Below are 25,038 nucleotides of genomic sequence, written 5' to 3' on the forward strand. Positions count from 1 at the left end.
TGAGTCCTCCTTTCACTACTTCCCCTGGGGACAGAACAGGATGTCTTCTAGAGGAAGGTGCCAGAAACCAGAGCAGGAGCAATGAGAGTGAGTTTATAGAAAGCAGGAAGATGGAGTTTTCATTTTTTCCATTGAACTTTTGGGAACAGATGGAGAGTCGATGAGGCAGAGATGCTGGAAGGGACAGTGTGTTTCGAATGTTTTCCTTAATGTCTTCTCAATCTGCTCATAGATTCATAGCTCCTGCCTTTTTTTAGTGCAAGGCAACTAGTACAGGATGGGAAAACTTCAACACACCCGGGCCTCCAGAGGAGGGTGTTCTCCAAGTCCTGTTGAGCTGTGGTTTTGGGGCTAATGCACTCTTGACATAAAGGGTCATGGGAGGAACTCATGACCTGATGGGCAACAGCTTAGTTTACATCATCCCAGGTCACCACAGTGAAGGGTCTGGACTTTCTGGATAGAGACAGTAACCCAGGAGCATCTTGACTAAGCCCTGTGCTGATGCCAGTGCTGCCTTCCTAAATGGCCAGGGTTTTTTTTGTTTTTAATCTGGTTAGAAGGCAAGAAGAATCTAATCAGAGCCCAGCAGTACACTGAGCAGCAGTCATCGTCATTACTTAGTCATCCAGTTGCTATTTCTTTGCTCTGATGAGAAATATTGGTGTGGAGGGAGGGCGTGGGGGAAGATCATCGGCCTTTATCTTCATCTCCTTGAAGAGATTCAAGCACTTTTCCTCTTAATGCACCTATACCCAAGCATTGCCCTTAGAGGGCAGATTTAAAGTCACTGAGGCCTTCAGAACTCTGACAGCCACAGTCTGAGGAAGAGGAATCAATGAGAAAGGGGAAAATAAACCTTCATTAAGGAAGGTTAAAGACAATGTACCCCCACTGATGGTTGAGAATGGTGACAGACGAGGAGAAGGCTGATGTGCTTAGCAATATTTTTGCCTCAGTCTTCACTGATAACTGCTCTCCTCACCCCTCCTGGGTCATGGGACAGCAAGATGGTGACCAGGGGGATAAACCCCCTCCCACTGTAGAGGAGGATCAGGTTTGTGACCACCTGAGGAACCTGAACATATATAAGTCTATGGGACCCAATGTGATGCATCCCAGAGTCCTGAGGGAATTGGCTGATGTGGTTGCCAAGCCACTCTCCATGGTATTTGAAAATTCACGGCAATGAGAAGTCCCTGGTGACTGAAAGAAGGGTAACATTGTGCCCATTTCTGAAAAGGTCTGATTTCAGAAGTCTTGGTCCTAATCATTTGTTTCATAGATCTTCACCATGGAAGGTGCTGTTACTCACCTTCCAACAGGCTACCCAGGTGTGGGGATGTGTAAGTGTACCCCTTCTCTCCTAAAAGTTGGCACTGCCTCCATGCCAGTGTGAGTCTTAGGCTGTCTAAAGGGGAGCCAGGCTGCACTGTGGTGGGGACACCCTAGTATAGCTTGTGGCTTAAAAGATCTTTTGATGCCTATTTAGATGACCGTGGAGCGTGTGTGTAATATGCGGTAGCCACGCAAGCAGTTTGTTTCCCTTTGTGTCGTGTTAGGTATTATGCTACAAATTGCTTCTGCCAAGTGCAGAAACTTTAGCTGCCCCTTCAGCTCTTACTCCTTGAAACAGGATCTACCAAGTCCAATGCTAATGAAAATATTCCTTCCTTGACAAGCAGATGCTGCCTTGTTGTTTGTTTTTGGTTTTGTTTAAAAAAAAAAAGAAAAGTGTGTTTTCCACACACTTTAATATTTCTTCAAGGTCTGCCTCTAATTTCCTTTCTGAAGTGCATCCCATACCTACGCTATCATGGAGTGTCGCCTCCAAACTTTCTCTCTTCCCTTTCCGCAGCTCCAGAGCTGCAGGAAGAGTCAGTGTCTTTTGTGATGACAGTGGCAGGGGAGTGACTGGCAGGCTGAGTGGGGGTGGCTGGTGGTGAGCAAGCCTAGTGACAGGACGGGATGACTAAGAACCAACTGGCTAATTAAAGTGGGAGGAGCGAAGTATTTAAGGGTGGCAGAGAGAGAGATATGCCTCCACAAATTTCTTGTTATGCCTCAATAGACAAGTGACAGGGCAACACAGGCTTCCTTAACTCTTTCCATGCCTCTTAGGGAGTGAAACTGAGGGAATAAGAAAATGGCACCATTAACAGAAAAGCCTGAATCAAGGTAAGGATATTGGTATGGTTTTTAGTCAGAGTTAGTCAAAGCTAACTCTTCTAGAGCTGCTGCGAGCTGAACTCCCAGGACTTTACGTGGCACTGGCATATGCTAATATGCACTGAGTGGGTAGGTCTGGTGGGGCAGTACACACAGATTTTCAGATTACTGCTTTCATTTGGATAGGAATTTCCAGCTGCTCCTTGAAAAGAGAAAGATACCAAGGTAGTCATTACATGGGTCTGTGTACTCATTAGGGGAAATGGGCAGGTCCTTACCTCCTTACCCGAGTGGCTAGATCTGTCTCCTGGCTATTTTTATGGAAAGGAGGGATTGAAAACAGTTCCTGAATGCTGATGGAGGCAGTTGCTAAAGTGAAAGTGATGAGAATGGATGTAGAGATCTTGGCTATATTTGAGTTTGGTCATCTGAGGCTGGAGGAATCGGAGGGAAGTGAACATGGGGACTGGCTTCTGGAATGTAATTTTGTGCTGTTTCTGGAGACACTCTGAATATCAGGCTGTTGCTTAACCCACAAGTTTGGTTTTCTCAGAGCATTTTCAGTACTGAGCGGCGGAGCAGTCGCTGTGTTCTTCATTTCAGCGTGAGGGTGACTTTAAAGGCAGCGCAGTCCAACAAGGCTAGCAAGCCAACCCTCCAGCCTGAATTCCCTGGCAGGCACAGTTTTGCTGTTTGACCTTGGGTGCATGACAGTGACCAGCCTTCTGAGTTTTGCTGGGAGCTTTTTGTGCCTGGTATTCAGGTACATTAATGTGTTCCCTGACAATTTTTCTAGTGTAGCAATGCTTACAGGTTAGCAAAGGCTAAAGAGAATGACCCAGTCTAATTTCAGCTTGCATCCCTAGGCTTGTCAAAGGTGTGTTGGAAGTGTTGTATGCCTGGTTCCACACGGGTAGGCTAGACTTAGCTTTATGTGGTTCCCTGGAGGTCATTGCAGTTTTGTGTAAACGAGCCTAACCCTCAAACTGGTTTTGCTTATTCTGAAAATATAAAAAGAAACCTTTAAAACTGCGCCTTGTTACACTGTGCCAGCTCAGCTGATTTCAGATGTTGCATAAAATAAAGGCTGAAATCTTCTACCTCTGTGTAAAATAGGAATTTTACCAACAGACCCTAAAACATATTAGCTGTTGTTTAGTGAGTGTTTGCGTAGAGCTTCTAAACAGCTAGTGCTAGCAGAGGTCATAATTAAAAATTAATGTTTTGTGTGGTTGCCACAGGGAGCACTCATTAATGTCTTTGCAATTCCTCTGCCTTATGCAACTAGGAATCTTGGGTTGTGTCTCGATGATATAAGGAGGTTTGTTGCATTAAAGTATCTGATTTCTGTGTCATAGGTACATCAAAATTTTGACCGTACCCTAATTTTTGCAAAATGTTTTTAATCTGGATGTGGACTTTTGACACTATTCAATCTCTAATTAGCTCTTCTGCTTAATGCAACTTCCTCTTATTTACTACTTCACTGTTTGAGAGTGTGTGACAGAGTTGAAGACAGCCTTTGTAGTCTTTGTTATCCAAAATCATGCAAGAGAAACTTCTGGATGTTGTTCAGATGATCTAATTTTATCGTGTTTATAGAATGCATTCACTGTAGTAAATGCAATGTAGTGTTTGTGTCCCTCAGTCCTGTGGTCAGCTGAATGTATAACAATGGATCCATAATTAGGGCTTCTGGAATTTGGACCTGTTTATTTGCAGCAGTTGTTTTGCAGAAGCACAAGTGGCCCCATGTACAGGTGTACACAGAATTAAATGCAGTACACAGAGCAACCCAGCTGCACAGCTCTTACAAGTAGTCTCTCAACAGCATGAACTTGATGAATCTTCTGTTTCTTTCAGCAGAAGCCTAAAACCAGCGTCGTCTTGGCTGGCAGCGGTCACTGCAGGTTGTCTGAAAGATTTCGCTTTTGCGAAAGCCTCAATCTGGTGTAATTGAATTAATTACCCTTTATCTGTTAGTAAATACTAATTTCAGTAGTTTGTGTTCCCCACCTAAATTCCTGTATGAGTCTCAGTTAAGTGTTCTAAACAGTTGCAGGTTGCAATATGCTCTTAAATCATTTGCACTCTTCCATCTGGAGTTGGCAGCCCGAGAGCTGTGCCCGGTGAGCTCCTTTGTATAGGAAGTACATCAGCTTGTTTGTGAAGTGTTTCCATTTATGAGGTATTAGCATGCATATCACAGATAAATCTGAGCAGAAATATCAACTTTTGCTCTCAAATGCTGCGTATTATCTGTTCTGCTAAGATGAATATGAGATTTTATTTAAAATACCCTCTCATTTTTTTTTCTCTCTGAAGTTGTGAATTTTTATGCGAACTGAGTGATTGTATGGGGGTGGCACAGAGATCCTTGTTTCTGTATCAGACAGGTACGATAGTGCGCCACTGCTACTGTCACCATGATCTCAGCTGTCAAACACAAAGTGCAGAGGGCACCCGTGACAGACCAGGAGGAAATCAAAACCCAGTTATTGTGTTTTTAAAATCTATTTTCATGAGAAGAAGTACTTTTCACTGTAAGGCTATCGATAAGAGCAGGTAGCTTATATAAAAGGGAACCAATGATGCACTTTATGTCAAGTTACCCTTCTGTCTGCTTTGTGTCAAACAGCCATCTGGAGGTGGGTGTAGCAGAGCAGGAGGTTGATGGCTCAAGCAGGAGCCACCTTTCATCCCCACAACCCTGCAGTTATAAGTCATTGTCATTAATGAAGCTTCAGTGACCGATGTGTAGTTATTCCGGTATATATCTTTGCAGGGAGGTCCCTGTAGACATCAGTTCGCTACCTGAACTAACACTCACCATAGAATTGTTTTTAGTAGATGGGCTAGAATTAGTGAACCAAAAAACGCTGATTTACTTTTTATACCTTACTTTTCAGCTATAGGCTTTGAGCTCTGGTTCTGTGACATTAAGCAGAGTTTAGACTTTGGACTGCCAACCTTTTAAAATCTTCTGCTGTTTGCCAGATTTTAATGAGGTAGGTGCCAGCATGCAGACTGATTGCTTTGGAAATGCTTGTTTACAGACAGTCTTGCAAAATGAAGACGCAGAGGGTTCAGTCATGTTCTAAAAATGCACAAATAGGAGTAAGCGCAAGGAGGAAGACCTGCTTAAACAGGAAAAATTGTGTTGGTACAAAACAATTTAGCTGTAGCAGTTCATGAATTAAATTTAGGTTGCAAATCAGAAATGGCATTCAAGCCATAAGGGGAATGAATTCTGGAGCAGGCTTCCAGGAGGAGCAGTGGAGCCAGGAAACCGGTTTTAAGCTGGAACAAGAAATCCTCTTGCACAGATTGTATGACACAGTTGATTGCAGTAGCATGGGACTAGGCCTGATTACCCAGGAGATCTTGTCCTGCCCTCTGCTCAAAAAGTGGCGACCTTGGCACAGGTCACAAGTGATATTCCCCAGGGCTCAGTGTAGGGGCCAGTCTTGTTTAATATCTATATCACTGATGTGGATGAGGGGATTGAGTGCTTCCTCAGTAATCTGTAGGTGACACCAAATTGGGCGGGGGTGTCAATCTGATTAAGGGCAGGAAGGGTCTGCAGAGGGACCGGGACAGGCTGGATCGATGGGCCAAGGCCAACAAGGCCAAGTGCCAGGTCCTGCACTTTGGTCACAACAGCCCCACGCAACGCTACAGGCTTTGGGAACTGACTGGTAAGTTCCCTGGCAGAAAAGGACCTGGAGGTGTGGGTCAATAGGTGGCTGAACACGAGCCAGCAGCGTGCTCAGGTGACCAAGCAGACCAACAGCATTGTAGCTTTTATCAAAAATGGTGTGGCCAGCAGGGGTAGGGAAGTGATCATCCCCTATATTCAGCACTGGTGAGGCTGCACCTCAAATCCCATGTTCAGTTTTGGGTCCCTCAGTACAAGAGTGACATTGAGTTATTAGAGCGCATCCCAGAGGAGGGCAGCAAAGCTGGTGAAGTGTCTGGAGCACAGGTTTTATGAAGAGCAACTGAGGGAACTGGAGAAGAAGAGCCTGAGGTGAGACCTCATCACTCTCTGCAGCTTCCTGAAAGGAGGTTGTGGTGAGGTGGGCGCTGGTCTCTTCTCCCGAGTGTCACACCCCGAGGTAGACAGAGTAGGACCCAGAACTGTATTTAAACATTTAGTTTATTACCTATAATGTTACAATTCTTAGTCAAGAATATAAGCTTAAGTCTTGACCAATATTAGCGTCCTGTTGAGGTTTGAAAAGGACTACACGACCTCTATGGAGTTCAGTGATAGAGTCTTTAGATGTTTCCTTGAAACTGCTGCGAGTGAAGTTTCTGCAAATGCTCTGGTGCTCGTAGATTGTGGACGTCGGTGGGGGGTCTCAGAGCAGCTGTGAGGGAGCTCCGAGTAGTGCTTGCTCCTCTCATTCTCTTATAGTCTGTTCTGGAGTGATAAGATCTGGGATACCAGTTGGCCCGTCTCCTTTACCTTTTGTCAGTGGTGCCGATGGTAGGAGACACAGTGGTTTGCAGTGCAACCGCTACCAGTGTGTAGGAATCCAGAGTACTCCAGGGTCATAGATCATGATATTTCCATCACAAAAAAACTCGTAGTCTAAACCACATAGGTAGATTTCTATTCACAAATCTTATTAATACTTCTGTTTTGAGGATCGCTTCTGAGTCTTTGTTTTTGTTCTGCAGTTTTGATGTATCTCCACATACCTGTGTTGGTATGTGGGAGGGATGGAGTGACCATGGGCCAGTTTGGTCATCCTGACAGGCAAACAAGTGGCAGAGACATAATCACTCATTCTCCCCTACTTATTCTTGCTGCACAGATGGGCTTTTTTATAGCCACTGATGTGGAGTGGTCACCAAACCTCTGTCTGGTCCCAACTCAGCAAACAGCAGCCCTCTTCAGCAGCTTCAGGGGGGGAGGGATATGTCACCCGAGTAACAACTGATAAGATGAGAGGTAATGGCCTTGAGATCAGAATATTTTTTTTTACTGAAAGAGTGGTGAAGCATTGGAGCAGGCTACCCGGGGAAGTGGGTAGTGTCCCTGGAGGTGTTCAAAAAGGATATGAACATGGCACTTCGTGACATGGTTTAGTAGGCATGGTGGTATTGGGCTGATGGTTGGTCCTTTCCAACCTCAGTGATTCTATAAACTGAGTTAACTCAGGTTGTAGATAAACTTTGTTGGCTCTGAAGTTCATGACTGTAGGATGACTTGGTTCAAAAGCTCTTGAGTTCTTAAAGCTACATCTCCTAGTTTACATTTCCTATTTTGACTTTTAGGAGCAGCATTTTCCTCTTCAGTTGCACAAAACGTGGCATGTATGCCCCAAGTAACTTAATTTGGCCCATTAGGAAGTAAGCAAACATACACCATGTTTAAAAAGAAAAAAAGGCAGCTATACTGCATGTGCAATGTGCTGTGTTTATTTATTCTAACAGCTTCGAGTTCAATTATTTATAAGGACATCTTATCCAAGCTTGTGTTTTATGCTGCCATTTGTTTCATTTAGTGAGCTTTCAGTGCTCCCTCTCTGCTGTCTTAACACGTGGTGGAGAGCGAGGGAAGGCTGTTGTCTTGTGCAGAATTGGTATGTTTCTTCAGTTTGAATTGCTTGCTTGTTCATAGTCTTTTAATGACAGTTATTCTTAGGAACATAGTGTCTTCTGAAGGAATGATAGGATGTTCTTTAACCCTGAAAACAGGCATGACAGGCAACATATTTCTCTCAGTATTTTAGGATAAGCAAGTAGTGATACTTGGCCAGCGATCTGACTGCCGAAGTTAACCTAGAGCTGCCTCCTGTTAATTTTTCTTGCCACATTCTATGTGATACAAAGTGCAAAGTGCAGAGGAGATGTACTTTCCAGCAAGTTCCTTTAAGCAGAAGAACTTCTTGGTTGGAAGCACTGGCTGCAGTGCAGCCCTTTGCCATTTTCCAGATTTGGAACTCCACATAGCTGGCATGGCTTGTTGAGCAGAGCATCTGGGTCAGGGATGTTGGTGGCAATGTGAAAAAGGGTCTGAGCCACGGGCTAAACAAATGAGCACAGTCAGTACTGTTTGAGACCTGACCAGGTGAAAAATAAGTTTTGTCATTGCTGATCATCCCTTAAGTCTAAAAGCCTCAACTCCTAGATTATCCTAATGTAAGTAAGAATTTGATTTTTCATTTAAGTGCAGCCACAAAACACTTAAAGATCATGTAAATGAAGAGAAGACTTTGAAAATGTCAAAAACTCAGAACTGAAAAGATGAAGCAGGAGTCTAAATCTCAGGAATACAAGGGGCCTGCCCAGTAAGTTCTGAATGCTCATCTCATGTTTAGCAATTGTTTTAAAATCCTATGAGAGTCATCAGAGCTGTCAATAATAACAGAGAATAAAGAAAAAGAAACGCACACATTAGACCACCAAAAATAACCACTGCCTGCGACTGTTAGCTGAGGTACCAGTATCTTCAGAGCATGTGTCCTTGCTTGGAACTATTAATAAGCTGTTTGTTACCCCTGGCCATTGTAGGGGGAGTACTCTAATGTCTGGAGCACGTGAGATAATCCAGAGAGGTGCTGTGCAGAAGGGTTTGCCACTTATCTGCATTCCTCCTAAATGGGTTTCTAAACGCACTGCTCTCTTTTCCACACCAAGTAGATGTGTTGGGGGTGAAAGGGCAGAAGGATGTCTGACTAGAGGTACGACCAAACTGGCAATGACTTTGTGGGTGTTACGTGTGGTCATTGGCATGTTCATGGTTACAGCTGCTGGTTTATGCCCTGTGAATTTATTACCTTTTACTGGGTTTTGAATGTCTGCAGCTTTGAAGCCTTTGTTGCTGTATCTGTCACGTTTCAGGAAAGGCACTAATTCCAGTCTGGCGAAGAGACAATGGTTAGAATGGTTAGAGCAGGGAGCTGGAAGGGTAGACACATTGGGGTTTGGAAGTTTTGTGGTTTTTTTTAAGTATGTTTTGCTTTGCCTGATCTGGCAATACCAATTTCTCTGGTTTTAACAGACACGAAGGGTCTCATTTTTGGTTCCATTTGAAAGCCTCCGTTCTGAGGAACTCCTTTTGCTATACTGGGGCCACGGAGCCAGATGCGCTGTCTGGCTGGACCATCTGTATGGTCCCAAGAGCAAACTTGGGGCTAAGGGAGGCCCTAATAGGACTTCAGAATATGGTTTGGGTTAAGCATATGGGAGACAGGTGGAATAACTGTAGCCCCGATGAAGCATGTTCTTGGCTCCAAACATGCACCATCATTTCCTCAATCCAAACAGCAGTTATTCCTACCTGCGTGCAACAATTCAGCATTCAGATCCTTATCTGATCAAAACCAATTTTTAAATGGAGTTTCTACAATTACACTGACTCAGATGCTCAGGATTGGTTATGCTAACCCTGAGCACACTGAATCCATTCTATGTATGGGAACCTGCTTTAATTATGTGTTCGTTCTGAGTGCTTGAATAATGCCAATTAGTTTCACATTAAACGAACAGTGAATGCTTGTTATTTTAATTCCATAACTGCTAGCAAATATGGGGATATGTGGGAAAGTAATTTTTCTAGATCTAGTTTTAATGAGTTTGTACACCTCCTCCATTTAATTTTAGCAAACTTCTTTAAATTATCACTTGATTTTTAATCTCGAATTGCTTCTTGTGAAAAGTAATTTGTCCTTTTAAAGACAAATAATTTTGCTTTTTTTTGGTATGAGTTCTTTCCTTAATGCTTTTTTTGATGCAGTGAAGGCCAGTGCTTCACTTCACGCTGTGAGCAGTGTCCAGACTCTTGAATCAAAAAGGCGTCACTGAGATTAGAGTTTTTATGGCAGTTGTGATATCACTGTTTCTAAACAGGGATGAGACAGTATAAAAAGTATAAAGCAAGTTTAATTGCTAGGATACTGCTGTTGTGCAAGGGAACATGTTTTGGTCTTTGATTGAAGCAGCCATGAACTCTGCCTTTGCACAGGCACAACTTGGAATTTCCTCTTTCCTCTGCTGAAATGTAATACTAGATTTCTCTCCCCCTGCCTATTTTATCTTGTATACCAGAGGAAAGCTTCAAGTAGGGGATACTTCAAGTGGAAGAAGCTTCTGTTGACTTACTTGAAGTCCATGGAGGTGGCCAGTGCTGAGTGAAAGCTTCTGGGTACTGGCAACCTCCTCAGCTTCAGGATGGCTTTAATCCTAAAGCTGAGTTAAGATTTATTGCAGTACTGTCCCTTGTGTTGTAGTTTTCTCCCTTCCTTACGGAAGGACTTTATCTAATGAGTTTAACTCATAAGAGTTTTCCATACACAGAAGACCATGATATTGCTGCAAACCTCCTTAGCCTAGAGAGCCTATTATTATAGCATGTTTCTTTCTGCTTTGCTTCAACTGAGGCGTGTTTCTGTAAGTGAAATGTGCAGAGATCAGGAGGACCATTATTATTAAGCACATCTGTCTAAATTTTCAGGCTATGTCAACCGTTAACATTTCAGGAGACTTACTGCTAATATGAAATAGTAGGAACAAAAAGCAGATATTTTATAAAGTACAGTCAGGCAAAGTCAAGCAGCAGATCTTTAAGTTGAGCTGAGCGTTTGTTGCTGACTAGTTTTAGACTGCACCCTCCCTTTTATACTATATTTTACTGAAATCAGCTTGGAGTTAAGGTGCATCCTGCTGAGCCTTCACCAACCCATGATGTATGTCTTGTGTGTATTTTAATGAAGAAAACATTTAAATAATGTAAATAAGTGTTGGCTGCTGTTGCTAGGGAGGCATACTGGAAAGCCCATATATTGGCTGATTTTACAGACTGATCCATTACTATATTTGCTGGTGGAATTTTCTTTTCCTTCCTTTTGTGTGTCTGTTGAACATGCTCATTATATTCTGTCTGGAATGAAACAAGTGCTTATTAAGAATAAGGTTGCTTGAGGCAAGAGAGCAAATTCATAGAATCATAGAATAGTTAGGGTTGGAAGGGACCTTAAAGATCATCTAGTTCCAACACTTCTGCCACGGGCAGGGACACCTCCCACTGGATCAGGCTGCCCAAGTCTCCGTCCAGCCTGGCCTTGAACACCTCCAGGAACGGGGCAGCCACAGCTTCCCTGGGCAACCTGTTCCAGTGTCTCACCACTCTCATGGTAGAAATTCTTCCTAATGTCTGGTCTAAATCTGCTTTTCTCCAGGTTATATCTGTTCCCCCTTGTCCTATCACCACAAGCTTTTATGAATAGTCCCTCTCCAGCTTTCTTGTAGGTCCGTTTCAAGTACTGGAAGGTCGCTACAAGATCTCCTTGGAGTCTTTTCTTCTCCAGGCTGAACAATCCCATCTCTCTCAGCCTGTCCTCACAGGGAAGGTGCTTCAGCCCTCTGATCATCTTTGTAGCCCTCCTCTGGGTCCGTTCCAACAGTTCCATATCCTTCTTATCTTGAGGATTCCAGAACTGGACACAATACTCCAGATGAGGTCTCACAAGAGAGGAATGGAGGGCCAGAATCCCCTTCCTCATCCTGCTGGCCGTGCTGCTTTTGATGCAGCCCAGAATATAGTTGGCCTTCTGGGCCGTGAGCGCAGAGTGCCAGCTCATGTCGAGCTTCTCATCAACCAGCACCCCCAAGTCCTTCTCTTCAGGGCTGCTCTCAATCACATCATCCCCCATCCTGTAATGAAAATGGGGATTGCTCTGACCCAGGTGTAGGACCTTGCACTTGGCCTTGTTGAACCTCATGAGGTTCTCACAGCCCCATTCTCCAGCCTGTCCAGGTCCCTCTGGATGACATCCCGTCCTTCTGATGCAGCAACTGCACCACTCAGCTTGGTGTCATCCGCAAACTTGCTGCGGGTGCACTCAGTCTTGCTGACAATATCATTGATGAAGATATTAAACAGCACCAGTCCCAGTACGGACCCCTGAGGGACACCACTAGTTACAGATCTCTGTCTGGACTTTGTGCCATTGACCACTACTCTTTGAATATGGCCATCCAACCAGTTTCTTATCCACCGTACCATCCACCCATCAAATCCATATCTCTCCAATTTAGAGAGGAGGATGTTGTGGGGGACCGTGTCAAAGGCTTTACAGAAATCTAGATAGACCGCATCCGTCAGTTTACCCGTGTCCACTGCTGCAGTCACCCCATCATAAAGAGGCACGAAGTTGGTCATACAGGACTTGCCCCTGGTGAAGCCGTGCTGGCTGCTGTTAATCCCCTCCATGTCCTCCATGTGCTTTAGCATGTCTTCTAGGAGGATCTGTTCCATGATCTTCCCAGGCACAGAGGTGAGGCTGACAGGTCGGTGGTTCTCAGGGTCATCTTATCTGCCCTTTTTAAAAATGGGCACATTACCCTTCTTCCAGTCACCAGGGACTTCTGGTTGCCATGACTTTTCAAATATCGTGGAGAGTGGCTTGGAAACCACATCAGCCAATTCCCTCAGGACTCTGGGATGCATCTCTTTCTTTTTTTTGTTTTTTTTTTTTTTTAAATTTTTTAATGTTTCCTCCTGTAGGCTGTCATGACCATGAAAATTGACTTTTTTTTATCCTATGGTTCCCATCTGGTATTTTTTCTCCTGAGTTGGTTATTTCACTGCCTAATCCTAGGAGGATTAAAGCTCCTAATTTTAAAGTTTCACTTACTGGAGTCTGATACTGAAAATATCAGCACCACTGCAGGACTGGAAATGATTACTGCAGAAGTTAATATACGTTTCAACAAATAACTCTATATTGTTATGTATTTCAAAGGAGAGACTTTGATCTAAGCAACAGTTCACCCTGAAATTTGGCAGTGATCTAGGTTGACAGTTTTAGCTTAAAGCTTTTAGTCTCACTGAGATTTTTTTTTTTCTTAAAGATGGTGGACATTTTATTTATTAGAAGCTAGCCAAATTTGCTCTTTGCCTTGTATAGACTCTTAGGTTTAATCAGTATATTACAATTTAATCTTGAGGATTAGCCTTAAAATCTGAAAGTAGCACCTATATGGGGTAGAAATACTCATTAATTTCTGATAATTATCAACAAAACATATAACTGGCAATTATCATGAATTCATTTGTATTTTGAAACAGAATTTTTTGCAGAAACTGTGACTATTACCTTGACTTCTGTGGTGATGGTACAACATCCTGTCCAGTGCTGTCTAGGCAGATATGTAACCATTCTGCCTTTCACTTTCAACAGAGATCAGCAAAATCCAGAAGTGGAAAAGGCAGGACCCTCTGCCACAATGAGCTCTGGTAAGTCTATATTGCCCTCATTGGCATTCTTTTTTTATTACTAGAAATATTCCTCTTTGTTTCTGATGCAATTGCTCTATTTTTTTTTTTTTAACTCATTTTCTGCCTCCAAGAAGAGTCAAAGCTTCAAAACTTAAGGACTCTGACGATTAAGTCAACAGCAGAATGGCTTCATAGTAAAAAGTGTCCTGGCTTTGCATTTTTTTGTTTCAGTTTGCCCATAATGCTGAAAAAAATGACTAGAAACTTATTGCTCCTGGAGTAACTTTAGCTTTGCAATCCGAGAATTCGAAATTATTGGTTACCTGAAAAAAATTACCTGAAAGAATCTAATATATTTTAGCGGAGGTGAATGCAAATTTTGACATCTGGACAGGAAAAATCATCTGTTCAACAAAAATTAAGGGACCAGGAAATGGAAGCGGTTTGGGAAGAGGAAAACTTTGGGAACAGAATGAGAGGAAATGGCCTCAGGTTGTTCCAGGAGAGGTTTAGATTAGATATTAGGAAATTTCTTTTACTGAAAGAGTGATCAAGCATTGGAACAGGCTACCCAGGGAAGTCATTGTCTCTGGAGGGATTCAGAAAACGTGTAGGCATGGCACTTCAGGATGTGGTTTAGTAGGCATGGGAGTGTTGGACTGATGGTTGGACTTGATGCTCTTAGAGGTCCTTTATGATTCTATGGGTAACAGGCTGAATCAGAGTGAAAAACAAGGTATGTGCCATACTGGAAGTGCCTTGTATAGGACCTATGGAATAATATTTCCCTTGATTTTTAGCACCTTATTAAGTCTCAGCTGGAATATCGTGTCCAGTTTTTAGCATCACATTTTGAGAAATGTGTGGATGTTTTGGAGGAAGTCCAGAGGAAAGCTAGACCAACCAGGGTCTGAAAAACATGAGCTGGGAATTCGGCTTAAGTATTGATAAGCTTCCAGGTTGTGAAGCATTGGAACAGATTGCTCTAGGGTAATGCTGGAAGTTTGTAAGGATTTGTTAGGTAAACATTTGTCAGCAGTGATAGAGGTAGATTTGTTTCTGCTGTGGGGCGGGACTATGGCTTTTATATGACCCTCAGAGGTCCTTTCTAGCACTATCATCTGTGTTGCTCTGAATTCACAAGAGCGAGTTTTATTTGTGTCAGCTGAGGATGTTGCAGACTTGAAAAATCTCTCTTGTAAATCTCATCACTGAGCTGCATGCTATATGCACATACAGAGACAGTCCCTGTTTAAAGGAGGCAGCGGTCCAGGTAGGCAAAGGGGGAAGAGGGAAACAGGGGTGTCATCCAAGGGAGATTTGTCTCCAAACAATGTAGGAATACTTCTAGTTCCTGAATTAAATAGTACCAACTCATAACATGACTCATACTCAGAGGTTAAATTCAGTTGCAGAGGTTTTAACCCAGAATTAATCTTATTTGTTTTTCTTACAGAACGTGAAGAAATTGATGTCCCAAAAACTGTTGTCAATGGGCTGAGCAGCAATGGACAAGAAAAAGGTGGGTTAAGAGCTTCAGAGACATCTCTGCAGCTCAATCTGCATGTCAGCTGCGTGATGTGGTTGATTTCCCTGGACATTAACTGCAGCAGAGGTTTCTACATTTAGATTGCTAGGCAACTGATACAAGGAAAGCCTTGTGTTGCACCGTGCCAGCAGCAGCATCGTTTCTTAGCTGAGCAAGCATTCCGTGTCTCTTAAAAAGCGACAAGCTGGATTCTGCCTCTTTGTATGTTTTTATTTTATATTTTGAGGAAAGCTGTGCACTACTTGTCATACTTCACACCTGTGAATCAATATTTTAGTGTATTTACTGTGTTTAGCGTGGGTCTGTGGTTGCTTGTGAATCCTGTTAACTTCAGTGGTAGGTGAAGGTTTTGAGCCCAGCATTAAAGGTCAGGAACCATTTAAGTAATAAAAAAAAATAATCTGACGTTAGCAGCAACAATTTAAACCCCAAACTTATCTAAACAAACTGGTGTTAATGTTAACATCGGCGTTTGCAGTGTGCTTTATAGCATTTAGTATTGTATAGTGATGGGGTGAAGTTATGTGGCTGTATGTAGTGGTTTTCTGCTGTTTTCCTTTCCTTTGATACTTTTTACAGTGGTTAATATTTTAACTGCATTGTGAATGGATTCATTCAGTCAGTTACAAAGCAGAATAGAATTAGGGTTGTTTCCTAAACCACAGGCTGTTTTGATTTAGGATCTATTGTATTCCGAGGGCCTCCAGTGCTCAAAGAGAAGCATGGAGAGCAGGGGTTGATTTGGGTTCCTCTTTTATTTAATAAAGAAAATAATTAAAACCTAGTAATTTTATGCAGTTTGAAAAAATTCTCTCAGGCTTTTCCCCCAGCCTTTTGCTTGAGAACCCTTTTCTAGGTTGGTGTAGTCTGTGCTTTCCAGTTTTGCCAGGGACCAGAACGATCTGCCACAAGAGGGGGTGTACACACCACCCTGATGTCCCTGCCTCCCTCGGGCTGGACCAGAGGCCAGTGTTGGTGTGTAAGGTATTAGAAATGGGGTTCCTCTTACTCCTGATGTTGCGAGCCCGAGCGAGGTGGCACAGAATGTGAGGGGGCATCTAGCATTTTTGAGGTAATACATGCAGAAAGCAAATAGATTTAAAGGAGAAAATACTGGCTCTGCCAAAATCAAGAGCACAACTCGTTATTCATGATTTATGAGATGTTTATCATTAGCTGTAATACAGAGTCTGAGAGGGGAAGGCTGGGGACAGGGTTTTTTTTAACAATTGCTAGAATTTTGCACAGTGCTATGTAAGTTTTTCCCCTATGTTACTACATCTAGTATAATTAGCGTGCTAGCTTGTGTAATCCAGTAGAAGTCTCTTCAATTCGCTGTTTAAATGGGTGGATATTTTCTGATATGGATATTTTGATGCTACCCTTTAGCATGGTACTATGTTCAAGATTATGTGAAGTTTCACTTCCTTCTGTTGCTGAACTTCTAAAATACGTGCCATAAAAATCAGAATTTATGTAATGTGGCTAGTTTAATGTTACTCTCTTAACCTTTCAGTCCTTGCTTTTTCACTTTATTTTGTTTTAACTCAGCTATATCAATGTTTATTTAAGATTTTTGGGTTTGCATGTCGTTTATCTCTGCTAAATGATTACACTAAATTTTTTTTATGGCTTGTAAAAACTAACGCTTCCAGGTTCTTTTCACTTGCAGCATAGTGGCAGTCAGCAGTTAGTCAATTCAGTAAGCAGTTCTGGATGCTGCATAAAGCAGACACATCCTGAATTAGGGTGAATGAAGGGATATTTTTAACGGTTGCATCACTGCTCTCTGGACTGCTTTTGTATTTGAAGTTTCCTGCTATTGTGTCTCCAAGCACATCAGAAAATTTTGTGGCATGCTTCCCAAACTCTGTTCTTCCCTTCTGGATGTGCCATTTACACTTTTATGTTTGCAGCTGTTGACGTCCCTTTATGTACACGCTCTATTTCTGCCGTTAAAATAATCCCTGTGAAGAAAGTGAAAAGTTCTCCTCACCTAGTGCTGCCTACAGGTATCTTCTTCCTTTCTCCCTCCACCATGCATTAGCTGGCCATCATTCTCTCTTCTCTCCCTCTGTGTCTCTGTCTTTTTCTCACTTTCTCTATCTCTGCTTCACCTATGCCTTTTAGCTAGTTTTCAGCTTCATCCTTTTCTCACTATTTCCAGAGCTGTAGGTTTCATCAGTAGATAATAAAGTTAGCTCTTGATGACACGATACACTATTGTCAATTATGTTGGTCCTCTGAAGTCATAATTGTGTCTGCTTGAATCTGGGATCATTGTAAGATCTTCCACTAATGCTTGGTTGTGAATAATACTGTTATTACAGCCTCATTTTGAACTGAACTCCTGATGAACCAAAGAATGTTTCCTGTGTATCTTTGGTCTTTGTGAAAGTAAATAGATGTCAGAGACAGTATTTTACAGGTTCAGGCACAGTTCAACGTTGGTGGGATAGTTTTGTTTTTCTGTACATGTGCTGACCTTACAGATATGGATAAATAAGAATACTAGGCTGTTTCACCCTTCCCCAAGCATGTGTTTTCCCACTAAAAGCACAAGATTTTTTTTGTACTTTGCTGGATTTGGACAGTCAGACTAGTCTAGCTGGCACTACTTATCTCTCTGAACTTGTCACACATGTGCTTTCTTGGACTAATGTAGTGCTAATGTCATGTTTATTATCATCTGCTAGATTTCTGTACTGAGAAATTCAAGTTTTTGTTTTCCATTATTTCAGCTAAATTTTGAGGGAATTCAATGTCTTAGGTATTTGTCTTTCTCTCCCAGATTGAAATGGTCTGACAGTATTTTATTTTCAAACCTTTTGAAAACATTTTCTTTTTTTTTTTTAGTTCAGAACATTTTTTTCTGCTTCTTATTGGTTTGATTTGGTATACACGGTTAATATATTGTATGAAAATAAAGAAAAGTGCTTTGATTCCAGATTTTAATTTTCCTCCTATACAATGGATACATTTATGGCACGGTGAACTCGTGTTTCAATTTCTAGCCAGTGCCTATGAAGAAAATCTAGGTGTAGGAGTGTAGAACAGCTGCCCTGCAATCTCTGAGGATGTGTATAAATCAGGCCTAGTGACTCCCAGTAGTGTGTCTGTGCCGGAGTTGTTATAGCACTCTTGAAACTGGAGTCCCAGAGCTGTCCTTTGTTTTAAAGTGGCTCCGTAGAGTCCTCAGGCTGCTTGTTATCATGTGTGGATGGGAACGATAGCCGGAACAGGACCCCTAGGTGACAGGAGTCGTGGCCCTATCTGGATCATGCAAAAGTCAGTCAGAGAAGTCAACTTTTATTTCACCAGGCACGTGAGTGACCTTGAAGCGTGATCAGTTGTGTGGTGTTAGTGCAAATATGGTGTATCTAAGGATTAAGCAGTGTTTGGTATGTCTGTGTGCTTAGTCTTTCATGTCACAGAGACTGCCTCAATGCTGCTTAAATAATTAAAGGCTGAACTGTAGGAAATTAATCCTCTGGCAGGTATTATCCTCCTTACTTATTGCATCCTTTCTCCAGTCTGAAGTGTGGATCTGAAGCTATGCTTTTTGTGAAAACCCTAAAGCATTGGAAACCCGCATAAAAGCTTGAACTGCAGAGATTCCAATGTAGTGGGCTTTCAATATGAGCCAGGTGCTTGACTTTCATTGTATCTCTTACCGTTACTGCTGTTGTCCATCTGGCACTACTGATGTCTCCCTAAATTTTGGCCACCTTGGCTGTGGTTTGTGCATTTTGGAGCCGTAGTCAAAGTGTTGTCATCGTCTACTGGTACTGTACTAGTGTGGACTTAATGGGTCATTATCTTACTAAAGTCAGCAAGGGAATATTGATCTACATAATCATGGGCTGTTATCTGGGCAATAAGCAGCAGCCCCTGCCCAGTCTCAAGGCATACCTTTCATTGTAATAACGTTTCCTAGAGAGGAACGGCATTCCTTTTTGTGCAGAGATAGCATGATGTTCACCCTATAAAAACAAAAATCATCCTGTTGTCGTCATTCGTGTAACACAGCACATGCTCAGGACCTCTTCAGGCTCCTTGTGCGGTGTCATGGTAGGACTAGAACTTGGTTTAGGTAGGGCAAAGTGAAGTCTGAAGGCAGCTGCAGAGTCAGTGATAGTGCATGAAAAAGGGAGTGATGTATTTTCCTGTGGAAGTAACTTGGATAAGTGAGAGACTCTTTAGGCTTGTTGTTTCTGTCGATATCTTAGAGGAAACAACTCTCAAGAAGGATGTTAAGTAAGGGGAGCAAGATACCTTTGAAGTACTGATTTGTTGTTACTTAATAAGGTGACAGGAGGAAATAACCCCAAATCCATGAACAGATGCACAAAGGTAACACAGAAGCTGTGTTGAATTACGCCTCAGCAAGGCTGCTGGCATGATCTGGTGTCTGGCTTGTAGGGTGATCATAACAGGTATATATGTTAAATCTCCTTCTAGTTTGGGGGATTTGGGTTCCTGTGTCAGAAGGGGAAACACTGCCATGAAAAGGAAGGAGACGGCTAGGAGGTAGCTTGCAGGGCCCTGCCTCTATATCATATTCCGCATGGCCGCGAGATTTTTATCCTCCAGTGACTCCAGAGACTTTTTTTTCCTCTTTCAGTCCTGCACAAAAGGCATTTTTAAGGCTTCTGCTTGCAAATTATGTTGTTTTATATGCCTGGGACATCGCTTTAGAAGACCCACAGGTATAATGGTAGAATGTCCTTGAAGCAGACTTAGAATGTCCACTTAGAGCAGACCAAATAAAGCAAATGGACATGTGAAATTTGGTTCCAATGCTCACCTGTTTTTCCTCCTTTCTTAGCTCTGTTACCCTGACTCAGAACTTACTTCTGCATTCATCAGTTACATGAATATGAAACTGCTTTGATTTCTCAGTGCTTTAAATCCAGAGCTAATCTTCATCTGCATAAACATTACTAGAATGATTCACCTGGAGGCAGCCATGCTAAGATTACTCCAGAGAGCTCAGATGGCTCTCTTTGTATCGCCTATTCCAACGTATCTCCTGTGTGCATGTGCATTTCCTGTAGAAACAGATCCCACTAAAGTCTGCAGCGGAAAAGGAGCTGTGACCCTCCGGGCATCTCCAGCCTATGAAGAGAATCAGAATATCACTTTGCCGTGTCCTCAGGATGTTGAGCAACCTGAAAGTAAGTAGGTAGAAGGTTAACTGGAATATGTTACTCACAATAACCTCAAGTGAGACCAGCCCAGGGTCTTGTGGGGAACTTTTCTGTCTATGATTTGAAGCCCAAAATCCCACAGCATAAACCTCCTGCAAGAACCAGACCAGTGGAGAGGGACTGACTCCTATTCTCTCCTAGTGCAGGTTTCATGACTGCTCACTGATTGGCTTAAGTTTGTTTACAGCTCCTTTTGGCTCTAAGTAGCATTAAAAGGTCTCAAATCTTTTTTTTCATCACCACCTTTTATGCCAGGCATGAGGTGGAACGGAAGGAGGCCAAGTGCTGCTGCTTCCATCACAGCATTCACTTGGATTGTCAAGGGAGCAGGGGTGGCATACCAGACAGACACTGTTCCCATAGAGCTCTACCATCTTTTCAAGAACAGAAGTGTGATTACTTAATTGTAGGAGACAGCAAAGCGTAACAAACCTGGCCGGGGTTGTGGATCTGGCAGAGCGGATGAGCTCCCGGAAGCAAGATGCTGTTAGAGGGGGAGGGGATCAAACTTGCTTTTGAAAGCAGAGCGTGTGTAGTTTGACTGTATTGTTGGAGGAAGGGCAATTCCATTAATTCCAGCCCCAATGTGCTGTGTTCTGCTCTGTCTTCTCCTCCCGTTCTGCTCCACCCATGACCTACCCTCTTTTCATGCTTGCCATTGTATGTTTTTTCACTCCTACCCCCAACTAGTACCGCTTTCCTTTCTGTTGATGGCTTCATAAATTTCCAGCAGCCTGAATGGCAATGAGCCCATTACTATGGAAATCGACTCATTAATACTTCCTTTGCTTACTCTCTCAATTGCTTTATGAAATGCACTTTGGAGCTGGAAGACCTTTTATATATAACTTAACAGCAAAACTGGTAGAGAGGTGGGGAGGAGCCCAGTGAGAGGTGAGTAAACAGGTGATGGAACCAATGAATCTGACTCCAGGGACTGGATTGTCAGGTGACATCGTATTTTATAACTCCTTTCATACATACGCACTCAGTCTGCAAAGCCTGATCTATTTGTTGACAATCCTTTTATCTCAGTTAATCATACATAGTGATGTTGATAAAGATCAATATTCTTCATAACCCATATCATAGCTGAATATGGGGTCCTTGCATTTCCAGTAATCTGTGGCGTCTGGGCATCGAGCTGCAGCTTTGAAAGTAGCTAGCTGGGCTGCCTTTTTGCCTCCAAAATAAGAATGTCAATGAACGATTGTTTCTTCTGTGCTCTGAATGAATTGCCTTGTGTTTACAAAGGTCAGAAGCAAGGAGGGCATCATGTTTAGGGCTGGTCTCTATGGTAATTAGGCAGCTCTGTCAGAAAGTATTTTATGTGTGAAATGAAGTAGCTGGACTCTTAACTTCAATTGATACATGTTTTCTGTAAATTTAACTGTTTGGGGTTACCCAGAAACAGGTGCAAACATTAGCTGCCTATTTTGCTGCTTTTGTTGATTTCTTGGAAATATTTCTGGTTGCCTGGGAAAAAAAAAGAGAAAGAGGGGGGAGGGGAAGGGAGAAAAGAGTCTCCTCCTTTCACTCATCTGGTAGCTGGAGGGAATCCTCTGTGATCTGGTTTTCCTTCTCCTCATAGATGATTGGAGGTCATCGTCTAACACTGATGCCAATGGGGATGCCCAACCATCTTCTCTGGCTGCCAAGGGTTATAGGAGTGTGCGTCCAAATCTTTCCTCAGACAGCAAGCCACAGGTAAGCCTTTCCTCTGTGATCCTACGGGTGGTCTTCTGGGTTCAAGCACTGGATTCATGGTCAGGAGTCTTTGGTTTGAACTCCAGACTTTGCTGCAGACTTGGGTAAGTTTTGCTCTGCCTCAGCTTTTTTTGCCTTTAAAATGGGAACAACAGTGATGTCAGCAGAGTGCTATGGAGCTCATGTGTTCAGGTACACCAGGGGCGTTTCCTTTGTGGATGAAGGCAGGGGACAACACTATTTGTTTGAAAGAAAAAATGTTAAGTAGTCATCTATTACTGTTTTGTCTTTTATGTTGGTCTATTTCTTAAAAGATGCTGCAGGCTGAAAGCAGAGTTACACTCTGCATTAAAAACCAAGATAGCGGGGAAATGCCTTTTAATTTTAATGCTGTAGCTGATACAAAACAACAGGGGGAAAGTTATTTTTAACTGAAGGTGCATTGCTGAAGTCGATCTGTTAAGAGAAGGGTAACTTCATCCATTTTCTTTCGGGTGGTTGGTCTGCACAGAAGCAGTCTGAAAGCTGATAGGGCAACCACTCATTAAAAACAGCTTTCTTGGATGATAGAGACCCTTTAATGCCTTGTCCTCTATCAGGGTGTCTGCTCCCATCATCAGGGACCTATAACACTGCCACAGAACAGACACTATTCCTGAAATTGTACACGAAATTGGAAGGAGGCACAACTCAGATGAAGGCATAGGAAGGAGCAGCACCCTAAAGGAGTAGCCCATTTATGCCCTGATACGGCTGTCCTGTTGTCTTTATTCTCCTTGATGAACAGAAGGAGTGCTGAATCCACATAATGTCTCTTACAGAAGTCTTTAGACTTCGGGCTGCTGTCCAAACTAAGCTGAAATGGAAAAAAATGGAAAATGGCAATTGAAAGTGGTGAATTAGTATTTCCTGATAGTGCTATGTAGTGGTAAAGTGAGGCTTCATCTAAACTAGGGAAATATTGTGGCACTCAAGTCTCCAGACTGAAGCTACTGTCCTCAAGTAATTTAAAGGAATTCACCTGTTCCATAAGCAGAAGCCCCTCAGGAGCATGTACCAATCAACTTCTCCACTCCCTTACACATCAGAGAAGGAGGAAACAGGAGCAGCATGAGGACAGTAGACTTTGGGCACCAACTGTAATTTCATGAAACTGTTCTAGGTCTATTTCCATGTAACAAGATGAGATGTTGACCACAAGCTATCATATGTGGATAATTTTAAAGGAGGTATTTTTTTTAGATTTGAATGATGCAAGCTGTTAAGGTATCTTCATTCTCTGGTTTTGGCCATTTTAGCAGTGGTTTAGCCAGCCATTGCCCATTAAGGTATGACAACAGGGGGTATTTAAATCTTACCTTCACAGTCTCTGGAGGGTTAATTTGCAAGAATGCGGAGAGCTACTGTTCACTAGGTGGGTGTTTAGTTCTCTCTCTTTCAGTAGTTTATAGATTTCAGCTACTGACAACAAGCAATAAATAAAACCCTCTCTATTGCTAAGTTATCTTACTTCAAGACAGTTTGAGTTTCAGAAAAATTTCACTGCAGTTGGAGCTGCATTCAGCAGGCTGGTGTGGAATTAGCAACCTAGTTATTGCAAAGTACCAAAAAACAGTAGAGCTTTTTTTAATTTACGAGAAGCAGAATTTCTCTGTTGGTGATCTTGTTTCTGGAGGCAGATTCTTAGAAAGTCAGTTCCTCAAGAAACTTTAATTGTTCTGGTGTTTCTGAAAGCATCTTCAGGACCAAAGGGAATTCAAGAGTGAGCTTTTAGAAGAAAGAAATGCTGACTTTTAACTTAGCCAGCTGTGGCAGATTATATTGTTCAGATGATGTCTGGTTTCATTAGCACTGGTGAAACTTCACAATGTTCATTTTTCAGCAGTGCAATTAACATGCAGCAAAGAGCCTAGAACTCTGAATTTAGTGTTGCATTTCAAATGTTCCCAGTGCTGAGAAGTGTTTAGTTACACAAGCATGAGCTTGGGTTTGGTTAGACAGGATGTTAAATCTCGACTCAGGCATTCCCAGGGGCGTATGGTGGGTGTTGTCACAGCACTGAGATTATTTAGCCCAGAGAGAAAACAGTGTAGGCAGATACTGGAGAGCTGGGAAAAGATTGTATGCTGCAGTGAGCATTGCTAAGAAAGAGAGAATGTGTGAGATGATGTATGTGAATTCCACACTGGCCTTCCAGATACTGTATTTGCTTTTTGTTCTTGCTGTATTAAAACCTGCTTAACCCAAGTCTAATGACAGAATTCATTCTTCGAATTTATTTATTTTTCCTTCCTTTTTCTTTTCATTTGCTGCTGCTTCCTCTCTCCATTCTTGACACTGCCTGGGCAGGCCCTTGCTCCTCCCCGTCCTCCTCTTCCCAAAGAGGAGAGCTTTGCATGGCGTCCTCGCACTAACACTAAAGCGACCAACCTGTTGCCAGTGCCCATCATGGATTGTGTGTACCTGAATGCACCCAAGCCTTACACACAGCATACATCACCAAATGTCAGTGCACGGTGTTATTTCTCATCACCTACCCCCTATGGGGCTGTCCCCAATGGGAAACAAGGCTTGCCAGCAGGGCATTCTCCCTCTTCAGGCCCCAAAGATAAGGTGCATGCTGGGCAGCCACACTTGGAAAGTCGCTCCTCCTTGGATGTGTTATCCATACACAGTAGTAAGGCTGGAATGAATTCCAGTCATGAGACGAAGGCGGATAAAAAGGTCAGCAAACTATATGTAGCTTGTTTATCTAACAACACTTGCTCAGCCACATCTGAAAATTCCACTGGCACCACACATGACCCAGCAGCCAGCACCAGTTTGGGCGCTGAGCTCACTCAGGCACCAGCCACCAACATTGTTTCCTCTGTAACAGATACTGGAAAGTCTATTCCTGTTCCTCCTCCTCCTCCTGTTCCTCCCAGGCCGTACTTTTACATTGTCCTCAGTAAAGACGCAGTTAGTTGTGGTGCGGGCCAACCCTCCTGGACTCAGTCGTCACCTCTGCAAGCTGTGAGGGACAGAGTGCTAGAGCCCCAGAGCACAGCTGCCACAGAGGACAGGATGAGAAAAGAGCCTTACCTTACTCAGCAGCGACAGCCACCATACAAGGCAATGGGACGCAGCATGGTACATGTTTTCTCCATAACTTTGTTTTCTTTCAGCTG

General features: G+C 42.8%; 1 protein-coding gene across 50 annotated transcripts in view; it reads left to right on the top strand.

Annotated features, from left to right (window-relative positions):
• SORBS1 (sorbin and SH3 domain containing 1) overlaps window positions 1-25,038 on the top strand; it is a 119,170-nt gene that overhangs the window by 34,544 nt on the left and 59,588 nt on the right. For 24 of the 50 annotated variants that reach the window (XM_069863589.1, XM_069863596.1, XM_069863592.1 and 21 more), the window contains 6 exons: window positions 13,365-13,420; window positions 14,859-14,924; window positions 16,868-16,963; window positions 20,009-20,128; window positions 21,753-21,868; window positions 24,218-25,000. In XM_069863589.1, coding sequence (XP_069719690.1) covers window positions 13,411-13,420; window positions 14,859-14,924; window positions 16,868-16,963; window positions 20,009-20,128; window positions 21,753-21,868; window positions 24,218-25,000 — 1,191 coding nt within the window. In that variant the 5' untranslated portion in view covers window positions 13,365-13,410. The remainder of the gene's footprint in view (window positions 1-13,364; window positions 13,421-14,858; window positions 14,925-16,867; window positions 16,964-20,008; window positions 20,129-21,752; window positions 21,869-24,217; window positions 25,001-25,038) is intronic. The other 26 variants (XM_069863603.1, XM_069863624.1, XM_069863628.1 and 23 more) reach the window with 3 other exon arrangements.

The sequence above is a fragment of the Phaenicophaeus curvirostris genome, chromosome 9 (genome assembly GCF_032191515.1).
Source record: "Phaenicophaeus curvirostris isolate KB17595 chromosome 9, BPBGC_Pcur_1.0, whole genome shotgun sequence".
NCBI lineage: Eukaryota > Metazoa > Chordata > Aves > Cuculiformes > Cuculidae > Phaenicophaeus > Phaenicophaeus curvirostris.